The sequence below is a fragment of the Mauremys mutica genome, chromosome 20 (genome assembly GCF_020497125.1).
Source record: "Mauremys mutica isolate MM-2020 ecotype Southern chromosome 20, ASM2049712v1, whole genome shotgun sequence".
NCBI classification, from domain to species: Eukaryota; Metazoa; Chordata; order Testudines; family Geoemydidae; genus Mauremys; species Mauremys mutica.
Window position 1 is genome coordinate 12,355,883 of NC_059091.1, and position 12,523 is coordinate 12,368,405.

General features: G+C 52.4%; 1 protein-coding gene across 1 annotated transcript in view; it reads right to left on the reverse strand.

Moving 5' to 3' along the window:
* Positions 1-2,530: 2,530 nt before the first annotated feature.
* Positions 2,531-12,523, reverse strand: part of LOC123353783 (C-type lectin domain family 4 member G-like) — a 16,788-nt gene continuing 6,795 nt past the window's right edge. Inside the window, exons 3-8 of the mRNA XM_044995193.1 lie at positions 8,650-8,712; positions 8,390-8,452; positions 7,263-7,352; positions 6,282-6,433; positions 4,062-4,168; positions 2,531-3,175 (exon numbers count right to left, since the gene is read on the reverse strand). Coding sequence (XP_044851128.1) covers positions 3,037-3,175; positions 4,062-4,168; positions 6,282-6,433; positions 7,263-7,352; positions 8,390-8,452; positions 8,650-8,712 — 614 coding nt within the window. The 3' untranslated portion in view covers positions 2,531-3,036. The remainder of the gene's footprint in view (positions 3,176-4,061; positions 4,169-6,281; positions 6,434-7,262; positions 7,353-8,389; positions 8,453-8,649; positions 8,713-12,523) is intronic.

The window sequence follows — 12,523 nt, forward strand, 5'->3', positions numbered from 1 at the left end:
TTCCTGCTTACAGGTGCCACTGCATCCCCTAGTGAGTTAGGGACGCATTCATGGGTTTGTGCTGGGGAAGATTCAATGGGGCAGGGGAAGAAGAGATCTCTTGAAGCTCTCACATCCCATCCCACCCACCTTGCAGTAAGTTTGTGCCTCTGTTGCTGATTTATTTATTTATTTTTAAGCTGCTGGTCTAATCAATGCTGCTTCCTTTGCAGAATGAGGCCTTGTGCCCATTGAGGTTTTGCCAGCTTCGCTGCTGCTCCATTGCAGCTGCACTGCTGCAAACCCCTAATGCAGACCAGCTGCACTGGCATAAACCAAACAGGAGCAAGCTGCATGTGCAGGTCATTGTTTACACCAGAACAGCACTAAAGGTTTATACATTAGTCCAGCTCCCCCAGTGACTAAGCTCCCCCCCACCCCCAACATGGTCTGGCAGGTTGGAGCTGGTGTTTGTCGGTAACCAAGGAAACTCGGGCAGCAAATTAATTCTGATTATTGACAAATATTTCCAAACCATATATTACAACTGGTACCTCCCCAAGTCAGCAGCCAGAACAGCCAATGCACCTAGAAACCAGAGTGTGCGAGAATACACAGACCCCTGGAGTACATTTATAAATGTGTTGAGAACATCAAAGATGCCCACGCACGATTTGCAAGAGTCGATGTGATAACCCCAGTGTTCTGGGTAAATCGCAGCATGGGTGACTGAATAGTCCCTGTTCAGCAGGAAGAATGCTGACCAACTCTTGGGCAGGGTGACTGGCGAGATGAGAGTGGGGTGAATAATTCCTGGCTATTCCTTTGCATTTTTAAACCAATTCTCTCTTTGTGCCCCCTGTTAGCATTTGCTTCTTGGGAACTTCTAACGGTGAAGTTTACTAACATCCCCAAAATAGTGAATTTTAAGCAAACACCGCTGAATGCAAAGTTTGAATTCTTCCTCATTGTTCCCAGGAATCTGATTCTAAGGCTTGGGCTACACTCCCTACTTGTGTCGATATAACTACGTTGCTCAGGAGGTGGAAAATTCACACCCCCTCAGCGATGCAGTTATACTGATCGAACTCCCACCGTAGACAGCACTGTCGACGGGAGGGTTTCTCCAATCAACAAAGCTACCGCCTCTCGGGGAGGTGGAGTATCCTGACAGGAGAGCTTCTCCCATCCGCGTAGGAAGCGTCTTCACTAAGTGCTATGGCAGCACCCCTCCATTTGGATGTGTAGACAAGCCCAAATGTGTAGACAAACCCAGGGCCCCGGCCACATGGGAAGGATGCAGCAGGAGGGGGTCTGGGAGTGGAGTGTGGCTGGGGCCATGGCAGGCAGTTTGGGGTGGCTTAGCCTTCTCCTGCTTTTGATACCTGCCGCCCATGTTTGGGCACCACTAACATCCTCAAAAAAGCTGCTCAGCTCAGCTGCCACCGAACCCTGTAGGTGCCTAAATTTCTGAGGCTGACAGTCACAAAGCTGCCTGAGTGCTGATCCCACTCTACAGCTCACTCGCTGTGGAGAGCTCTCATGCCTAAATCCTGCTGACCCCAAAGGGTTCTCAGACTAGGCACTTCGCCCCTCCCCGCAACTTATCCTGCCAGTGTGAGATGATCCTGGAGGCCTGCTCTGAGCATGCCTAACCTGCCCAAAGCCAGATGGGGGTGAGAGTGTGTGTCCCTCTCTTTCCTCATGGCTTGGGCTCTCACCTGGGATGTGGAGAGCCAGGGTCCAGTCCCTGCTTCATTTAATTAGTTATACAAAGTGGAACAGCTCCAGCAGGAGAAACGGAGAGAAACTTGTGGTGTATTGAAAATTGTTACAGTTCTAAGTTCACACTCTAAATGTCATGGTTTTTTATCCTGGTCCTACAAGGTCTGCAAGCAGACAGGCATCCTAGAGCAAGATGGGAGGAGTGCTGCCTCTCTGCCTTAGGGAGCAGCCTGCTTTGTCTCTGTCTGCTTTTGGTTCTTGCGTGTTATTTTTCTGAATTTTAACTTCTGTTTGTATGTCATGGTCACCACAAAACCCACCCAGAATACTGGTTACCATGGCAATTAGGGCACCCACCTGCGAGGGGGGGAAAGATGGGCTCGGTCTGAGTGGAGATAGATACCTAGCTGCCTTTGAGGATTCAGGACTAAACACTGCCTCTTTTCATCTCCATTTCATGCCTGGCTAATTTAGGACAATTTTACAGAAATGAAACCTTTGATTTCTCACACTGCGTGTCTAGTTCTCCCCAAACTTCTCTTTTGGCAGATCACCACAGATGGATAATCTGAGATACATGTGTAAATTTTAGCCCTAATTAGCAGGGGAGGAAAATTTGCCCTAAACCAGGAAGTTGGCCACATCCTTTACTATAGAGCTATGACCAGATCTATACCATGTTGATGGGATTGACTGGCAGGTTCTAAAATTTGACTTCTCGCACAGTAAGGATCCTGCCCCCTTTCCCCATAAACGCTGATAATGGATTAATATAGTTTGGGGGCTAGCTGGGTTTTCCACCCAATAAATTGCCACATTGGGAAAGAGTCTATTTTGTCTAATAGAGCAGGGGCTGGAATTCAGGACACTTAGGATCTATTCCCAGCACTGGGAATTGAATGGGCTCTAGGGATTAGAGTCAGGACTCAGGAGCGTTGGGAGTTGCCTAGGTTCTATCCCTGGCTCTTGGAGGGGAGGGTGGTTTAGTGGTTAGAGCAGGAGTGGTCAGGACTCCTGTTTCCAGCCATCTGAAATACTGTGGTGTCATAAGAACAGGGGACTAGGAGTCAGGACGTTTGGGTACTAATCCAGTCTCTTCCACTGATTCACTGCTGTGACCTGGGTAAGTCTTTGTGATTCAGTTTCCCCATCTGTAAAGTTAGGGTGATAATACCTTGCTCCCAAGAGTGGAAGGGGTGAGGTCTGTGAGGTTTAACGCACTGAAGTTTATAAAGAGCTGGCAGACCTTGCATGGAAGGGGCCAGAGGGCAGCAGGGTGGCTCTGTGGTTATTAAGATGCGCTGGCTGTGTTGTGTTCCTCCTGGCCACAGTTTAACAAGTCCACTTCTTTTCACAGATCCAGCCAACCTCATTCATCACACATGGAGCGTCGTTCCACTTCCCGTCTTTGAGCATCATCACGCAGTCCTCGCCACTGCCAAAATTGTTGGGCTCCCCTCGATCCCAGTTGCTGGGGATCAAAGAGAGTAGCAAACTTAGCCAGGCATTCGAGGGAAGCCCTGGTGAAATGCACTCCCTGAAATCCCACTTAAGCCCTCAGAGAGGGTGATCCTGCCTCACCCTCTGAAAGGTGGTTTGAGGCTGACTAGTGCAGAGCACTGGATAAGAGCCAAGTGTAATGATATAGGGCCTGACTGACCTCTGTTACTCCAATTTTAAACTGGTCTAGCTATTAACTTCAATGGAATTTACACTGGTGTAAACCTGGGATAATATAGTGGTGGATCAGGGCCATACTGTTACAGTGAGAGTTACCCACAGTCTTATTGGGTGAGCACTGATCAGGCTTGGAAGACACCCTACATCGTTAGTCCTGTGATGCACATTCTCTTTGGTCAGTTCTCGCTTCCAGCCTGACTCACTACGTCGAGTTAATTCTCGGGGTACAGTCACTTCCTGGGAACACCAGGGTATTTGGGCTGAGATTTCTGCTAGAGGGGACTGACCTGGGTGCTGTTGGTGACACCTCTGTCCCAGGACTAGTGTAAATAAACAAGTTACACTAAGAAGGAGCCAGATTCCACCGATTTCTTCTCAACGGGGAAACTTCCCTGTAAGACCCTGAAAACTGCTACTGCTCAGCTGAAGGTGACAATTTAAAGCTGAGCATCATCCACCACTTTATTCTCTACCCCACTAGCTATGATTCCCTGTGGGGAAACCCTGGACAGTTTAAAGAGCAGAGCAGATGGAAGATGAATCAAGAAAGGGCAGCTCCATCCACTCAGCCAATGACTTGATGTGTTTGAAATGTACTGATTGGCCAGTAGTACCTGAGCCAACCCTCACTTCTCTCGCCCCTTCACTCATGTACCAGTGAGCGGGATTGGGCTGACCTGTATGACACGGAACTGTCGTCGACCCATATAAATGTCCCTTCATTGCTAACGTCGTGCAGGCCGATCCAGTACTGCTTGCCGTTAGCGTTCTTTGTCACAAACTCCTGAAAAAAATAAAATAATTGATTGTAATAAAATATTGCCCAAATCTAAGGCACCACCCCAATCCCACTTCACACAGCCCGTACTCCTCTCTGGCTCTCTGTTGTTCTCCTTGTGCTGAGATGTGGCCCATTGGGTTATTATTAGAATTATAGTAACACCTAGGCAGCGACTGAGATCGAGGCCCCATTGTACCAGGTGCTACATAGACACCTAGTGAAAGACACTCCCTGCCCCAAAGAGCTTACAATCCAACAGACAAAACCAAGGGTGGGAGGGGAAACTAAGGCACGGTGATTTGCCCCAGGTCACACAGAAGGTCAGTGGCAGAGCAGCAAGTAGAACCCAGCTGTCCTGGCTCCCAGGTTTGTTCCTGCACCACTAGACCAGGCTGGCTCCCCTCCCAAAGGCCCTGCTGAGGGAGATGTGGCTCTGGATGGATGTGGAAGCACTGTGTGGACGTGGAGACTAGTCAGGGGTCTCCCAAGTGACTGTGATCTCATGGATCCCAGTCCTCCACCAGACGCTGTGTCTCCAAACTCTTTCCCCATCACTCCTTACAGTCAGGGGTCTCTCTCCAACTCCCGCAAAGTTTCCCTTCCCAGGGAGCTTCCCTGGAGCTGTCAGGCTGACTTGCCTGAGGGTCCCCAGCAGCCTGACTAGCACTTGGGATGAATTGTGCATTAACTCTTTGGAGTTGGGGGAGTGCCCTAAGTCTGTATTCTGGTAAGTGGTTTGCTCCTCGATCCTGTGCCAATAGATGGTGCTCAAGTATATGTAGCATAGTCCCTGAGTTTTGTAGGACCAATACAATTTCTTGTGCACTGCAAATGGCTACGTAATCCATCCCCTGTTATCCACTCCCAGCTTCTGGCAGTCGGAGGTTTAGGTACTCCCAGAGCATGGGGTTACGTCCCTGACCATCTTGGATAATAGCCATTGATAGAGCTATTCTCTGTGAACTTATCTAGTTCTTTTTTGACCCCAGTTCTACGTTTGGCCTTCACAACCAGAGCTGGTGCAACCATTTAGGTGATCTAGGCAGTCGCCTAGGGTGCTAGGATTTGGGAGGCGGCATTTTCTTCAGCAGTGACCACGGCGGCTGGATCTTCAGCCGCCCCGGTCGCTGCCGGCATTTAGGCGGATGGAGCTGGGGCAGGGGAGCACAGGGAGGGCCGCCTGCAGCAAGTAAGGGGAAGGCGGCACGCAGGAGAACTCCCTGCCCCAGCTCACCCCTGCCCCGCCTCCTCCCCGAGCACACCGTGGCTGCTTCACGTCTCCCGCCTCCCAGGCTTGCGGCGCCTAAGCTGATTGGCGCCGCAAGCCTGGGAGAAGTGAAGCAGCTCTCCCCTGCTCCGCCTCTTCCCCGAGCACGCCGTCGCTGCTTCACTTCTCCCGCCTCCCAGGCTTGCGGCACCAATCAGCTTAGGCGCTGCAAGCCTGGGAGGCGGGAGAAGTGAAGCATCCACGGCGTGCTCGGGGAGGAGGCAGGGCAGGGGTAAGCTGGGGCTGGAGGGTGCCTCAGGGCGGAGGGTGGGGAGCTGCTGCAGGGGGGAGGTGCCTCAGGGCAGGGGCTCGGGGACGGGGGAGGGCGCAAGGTGGAAGTTTCGCCTAGGGCGCGAAACATCCTTGCACTGGCCCTGTTCACAACATCCCCCGGCAACGAGTTCCGCAGACTGACTGTGTGCTGTGTGAAGAAATACCTCCTTAGGCTTGATTTAAACCTGCTGCCTATTCATTTCATCCTGTGACCCCTGGTTCTTGTGTTATGTGAAGGGGAAATAACACTTCCTTATTCACTGTCTCCACACCAGTCATGATTTTATAGCCTCTATCCTATCCTCCCTTAGCCCTCTCTTTTCCAAGCTGAACAGTCCCCGTCTCTTTAATCTCTCCTCATCTGGAAGCTGTTCCAGCCCCTTGATCATTTTTGTTGCCTTTCTTGTGCACATCTTTACACCAGTGCATACTGTGTTTCCTAGGCACCGAGCAGAGAAACGTCAGCTCCTATCCTGTCCCCAGCGTCTCTCTCATCCCAAGAGCCTCCCATTTGCTGGGAGACCATCTCCACGCCCTTTCTGGGCTGTGTGGCTGGACTCAGTGAGCCTGACTTACCTGCTTTTGTGGGTTATCAATAATAATCAGCGTGGCGCCTTGGTCTTTGCAGGCCTGCTTGGCATAGGACCAGTATTTATGCTCTGTGGAGAAGTAGTAGCAGTTCCCTGAATTCAGCAGCCAGCCGGCTGGACAAATGCTGCAGGCGGAGTCTGCAATGCAAAACAGGCAGAGGTCATTCTCAGCGCTGGACTGCAAAGGACAATAATAGCCTCTGCCTAGTGCCCTTTAGCCAATGACCTCAACGCACTTAGCCAAGGTGGGGAGGCATCACCCTCAATTTGCAGAAGGGGAAACTGAGGCAGAGAGAGGTGCAGTAACTTGCTCAAGATCATTCCCAAGCTGGGAAGAGAGCTCAGGAGTCCCGATTTCCGGCCTCACCTGCTCTAACCACTAGCCCAGTGGTTTTCCACCTTTTTTCATTTACGGCCCCTTAAAACATTTCTAATGGTGGTGCAGACCCCTTTGGAAATCTTAGACATAGTAGGTCTGTGTACCACAGGTTGAAAACCACTGCACTGGACAACATTGGCCTCATAGGAGCTGGGAATAGAAGCCAGAGGTCCCGGTACCCAGCCCTCTGCTCTAACCACTAGACTTCATATACCTCCCAGAGATGGGATTAGAACCCAGGTGTCCTGCATTCCAGTCCCCTGCTCTAACTATTAGACAAAACTGACTCCTTGACAACCTAGCAGTTTATTTGGGGGAAATCCCAGTGAATCCCCTGAACTATATTAATCCATTATTACTGCTTGTGGGGAAAAGGAGCAGGAATCCTAACTGCACAAGGTGCCATGGCCCAGGCCCTCATTTGCTGGGTGCTGTACATTATTATTACTTGCATTATGGCAGTGCTTAGATGCCCCAGTCGTAGCCAGGCCCCGTTGTGCCAGGCATGGTACAAACACAGAACAGAATGATGGTCCCTGCCGTGAAGGGCTGACAATCTAAGCAGGTCAAGACTGGCGTGTATCTCACCGTTCCCTTTCTGGACAACATCCAGAATTTTGTAGGCCTCAGCCCTGATGTCATCTCTGTCACTTTTCGCTTTGGCCAGATCCTCCGACACTGCAAACACAACACACTGTCACACGTAGGAATAGGGCTGTAGCCCTTTAAACAGACTGTGAGCCTCCAGCGGCGCTCACCGTGTTCTGTACTTTAGAAGCAGCCACAAGCCAGCCAGAGCAGCGGGTGTGTGCAGCTCGGTCTGGGATATCTGTGTACAGATCGTAAACTCTGGGATATGGGCCTTGGCTGTGGCACTGAAATGGGGCCCCTATCCCAGCAGCAGGAGGCACTGAGCTTGTTACTCGGTCGGTTTGATACATTGTTAGGGGCTGGAGACCTGGCCGGAATCGCCAGCTGAACCTGAACCTTTCACAAGGGTCAAAATCATTCCTCTAAAACCGGGTCCCTTCCCCTGAATCTCAGCAGGAGCCCTGCCCTCCCCTTGCACCCAGGCACACTGCTTTGCCCCCCAATTCCCTACCTCTGGTTCCCCAGGTTATTACACCTGGGCAGTCTTCTGCCCAGCCCTTCAATCTACCTGCCTCCCCTTGGCCCCTAATGAGTCACCATCCCCATCTCCCTCCCCCTGACCCTCCCCTGCTTCAAAAAAACATATCCCCTCTCCTATTTGTGCCAAGTGAATCTAGGGAGAAAGAAACAGCCAGCTTCCCCTCCCCCCCTCTCTAGCAGCCCAGCCCATGCGAGTCCCTAAAGGCCAGAGGCTCCTGCAGTGACCGGGACCGCACTTGGGGTGAAAATCCCTGGAACTGAAAGTGAACTGGCTTCCCTAATTTGCCCCAGTTAGTCACACAGTGAGCGTGGTGCAGGAGGAGCCCTGAGTGCAGAGGCTCTGTGGGCACCGGCTGTGTCCCCACCCCTCCAGTGGGTCACCCAGAGTAGGGCATGGGCCCGGTTTCCAGCCTTGGTGACTTGATCCCAAATGCTGCTTGCTCAGGCAGGCCTGGGGGGTAGGGGGGGATGGATCCCAAATCGCCTTGGGAACCTGGCGCTGGGATTCTCCATCCCCATCTCTTCTTTCTGCTGTTCTTCATCCCCTCCTCTGCCTGAGTCCTGCTCCCTCCGTGGGCACTCACCTTCCACTTTCAGTGTGGCCTGGTCCGACTGCAGCCTCTTCAGATCCGTGGCCAGCTTCACCTCTGAGAGATAAACAGGGCTGATCACATTCCTGGGAGGGCCCGTCATGGGTACCCAGGGCTCAGCGGGAACAAGGAGGTTGCCAGGGAATGGGGGATGTTGGGGGGAACTTGGGAGGGGGAGGAGTGACATGACTGGGGTGCAGGGGGCTCGTAGAGATGACGCTGGGCTGTGGGTCTGTGAGGGCTCCAGTACGTACCAGTGCTGTGTATGGCAGACTGGTTGAAGTGAAGTGTCTCCAGTTGCTTCGCTGTCTTGGAGCCTGGAAGAGACAGAGGCCGGTGAGCTGTGAACTACCCCTCACCTCATCTCGTGAGGCAGGGCCATGTTCCCTAGCAGCGCGGGTCTGTCAGGTACTGGGGTCTCCCGGGGCTGGTTTCCTTCCTGGGAAGAGGTGGCGCTGGTGGATTTGCTTTCATCCCCTGGCCATGATGGTCCATGACTCAGGCTCCGAGATGGAGAACGACTTGCCCCAGGCCAGATAGTGAAGCAAGATTAGAACTCGGAGCTCCCTGACTCGTGCTCATTCCCCCAGACCCCACCTCCAGCTGCCAGCCCTGTCTGGGGAGAGCTTGTTAGTGAGTTTAGTTAGGGCCGATCCAGACTAGGGAAATTTGTACTAGTGTCACCGTGGACTGGTGCAAATCCCTAGTGCAGACACACAGGGGCGGTGACATGTATGGGCCTCTGGTGCCTGGGCTCCAGCAAATTCAGGGCCCAGGGGGCCTGGCTCCACCAATGTTCTGGGCCGAGTCTCTCTCCTGGCCCTGCCTGCTGCCCCCATGTACTTCCCCCGCAGTGTCCCCTGGCCCCACCTGCCGCCCCCGTGCACCTCCCCCGAGTCTCCCTGCCTGCCCTGGACAGCAGGCAGCTGCCCCCTGCAGCTCCACGTTGTGCTCCCTTGCCAGCTGCTGCTGCAGCCAGCTACAAGGGAGCAGCACAGGGACAGGCTGAGGTGGCTGCTGCGCCTGCGGCAGGAGGAGGGGAGGAGGGGAGCAGCCTGGGGGGCCCTGGGTGAGTGTCGTGCCGGGGGAGTGGGGGAGGCAGGGAGGTTCCCCCTCTCCTGGGAGGAATCCTCCTCTCTGGCCCCCAGCCCTGGGCAGCCTGCTTGCTGCACCCCAAGCTCCACATCCCTGGCCCAGCCCCATGCCCCACATCCCCTCCTGCACCCCAACCCTGCAACCCAGCCCAGAGCCTGCACCCAGCACCAACCCCCCACCAGAGACCACACTCAGCACCCAAACCCCATCCTGCACCCAGCACCCGAAGCCCCCTCCTGCACTCCCTCCTGCATCCCAACCCTCTATCCCAGCCCAGAGCCCGCACCCAGCACCCAAACTCTCTCCCAGAGCCTGCACCTCTCTGTGATGCTCTGTACCTCAGGGGAACACCCAGGACCCCTATGTTCATCCTTGTAAAATGAATGGGTGATATCCAATGCAAAGTTTGTCATGTCGGGTGTCTTCAGAAGGCTCATGATACACCGAGCATGGTTGTTACAGTGAAGTTATAGGTTATAATTTCATGTATGTAGTTATGAAGCTGAAAATGTATCCTCGTGGCTTAAAGCAAGCCCAGACAGAAACTCTCCAAAGCAGAGGGGCAGTTCACACCTCATCAGGGCAGGTATGGGACAAACCCAGCCCAGCCTCATGGGAACAAAAGATGCTGGCCTAGGCAGCAACAAAAGAATCTGTTAGACTCTCTAGTGAGTCACCCCCCTTCCTTTGGTCAGTTTGGAACTGCGATGAGGTAACGTTCACCTGACTCTGAAGGGGGGCAGCAAAGCCAAGAAGGAATAAAGGACATGATAAAAGGGAGAGATATTTGCCATGCTCTCTCTCTCGTCCACCGAGATCTACAGACACCACCACCAAGTGACGGAAGCACTGATCAAAGGGGAGAGCCTGACTGAAGAGCAACCAGCCAGCCTGTGGTGAGAAGCATCTAAGTTTGTAAGGGCATTGAAAGTGCAAAGATCAGCTTAGAATGTGTTTTGCTTTTATTTCATTGGACCAAATCTGACTTGTTATGCTTGGACTTATAATCACTTAAAATCTACCTTGATAGTTAATAAATCTGTTTGTTTATTCTACCTGAAGCAGTGTGTTTGGTTTGAAGCATGACAGAGACTCCCATTGGGATAACGAGCCTGGTACATATCAATGTCTTTGTTAAATTGACAAACTCATATAAGCTTGCAGCATCCAGCCGGCATAACTGGACACTGCAAGACAGAGGTTCCTAGGGTTGCATCTGGGACCAGAGATATTGGTTATTGTCATTCGCTTGCAAGTAGCTGGAAGCAGCTTACATGCAAGAGGCTGTGTGTGAACAGCCCAGGAGTGGGGGTTCTCACAGCAGAGCAGGCTAAGGCTGGCTCCCAGAGTCAAGGATTGGAGTGACCTAGCAGATCACCAGTCTGGATAACACCAGAGGAGAACATCACACCCGCCCACATCCAAACTCTCTCCCAGAGCTTGCACCCCAAACTCCCTCCTGCACCCAAACTCCCTACAAGAGCCCACACCCCACACCCACTCCTGCACCCCAACCATCTGCCCTGCACCCAGCACCCAAACTCCATCCTAGAGCCCACATCCCTCCCACACCCAAACTTCCTCCCAGAGCCTGCACCCCAAACCCATTCCCATACCCAAACGCCCTCTCAGAGCCTTAGGTAGGTGTGTGTGGGAGGGGGGGACTTGGACCTGTTCTGAGCACCACCAGAAATTATACAAACCTGGCGTCCCTGCAGACACATGGCCCAAGGCTTGCACAGGTTACCAGGGTTAGACCCACTGGTGTGAGTCTTACTTTGCACCATCCCAGCGTGTGTCTACATTAATGGTTTGCATAAGCATTTACCTATCGGGACAAGGTCTGTAGAGAAGGGGCAGGTTCTCCATCACCTGGAATCATTAAAAGATTGTCTGTCTCTTCCTAAAAGTTCCACTCCAGCTCGACTACCAGATATGGGCTGGATATAGGAATCGCTGAGTGGGATTCTCTGGCCTCTGCTATGCAGGAGGTCAGACCAGATGCCTGTAACAGTCCCTTCTGGCCGTAACATCTATGAGCAACGACGGTGCAAACTTCCCTAATGCAGACAGAAACCTAGCTAGTTAGATAGAGCCTGGTCCAAAAACCACTGAAGACAACGGAAGCCTTTCTATTGGTTCAATGGGTTTCAGATCAAACCATGTGTTAGTTAATAGAAGCACAAAAGAAAAGAAGAGGGGTTTGGTATTTCTTGTTTCCCTGTGTCCCTCTGCCTGCCTGTATGTATCGTCCCATGTCTTACCCTTAGGTTGGAAGCTCTTTGGGGCAGGAACTGGCTTTGTGTTCTGTGTTTGTACTGCACTTCACACAATGGAGTCCTGGTTCATAACTGGAGCTCCTGGCTGCTGCCATAATACAGCTAACAGGTGAGTCTGGGATCCATAGACCAGTGGTCTCCAGAATGGGGTGCGTGCACAAGAGGATCCTTTGGGGTGTGCAGCAGGAGGAGCAGCGCCGCTTCAGCAGTTTGGGCAGGAGTCCAAGCAGCTTTTGGGGGGGGGATGGAACTTGGGGTGGCAATAGAATATCAAGGTTGGAAGGGACCTCAAGAGGTCATCTAGCCCAACCCCCTGCTCAAAGCAGGACCAATCCCCAGATTTTTGCCCCAGATCCCTAAATGGCCCCCTCAAGGATTGAACTTACAACCCTGGGTTTAGCAAGCTAATGCTCAAACCATTGAATTACCCCTCCCATTCTATCCTAAGTGCAGGACTCTACACTTGTCCTTGTTGAACCGCATCAGGTTTCTTTTGACCCAATCCTCTAATTTGTCTAGGTCCCTTTGTATCCTATCTCTAACCTTCAGCGTATCTACCACTCCTCCCAGCTTAGTGTCATCTGCAAACTTGCTAAGGGTGCAGTCCACGCCATCCTTCAGATCATTAATGAAGATATTGAACAAAACCAGCCTCAGGACTGACCTTGGGGCCCTCCACTTGATACCAGCTGCCAACTAGATATGGAGCCGTTGATCACTAGCCATTGAGCCTGAGGATTTAGCCAGCTTTCTA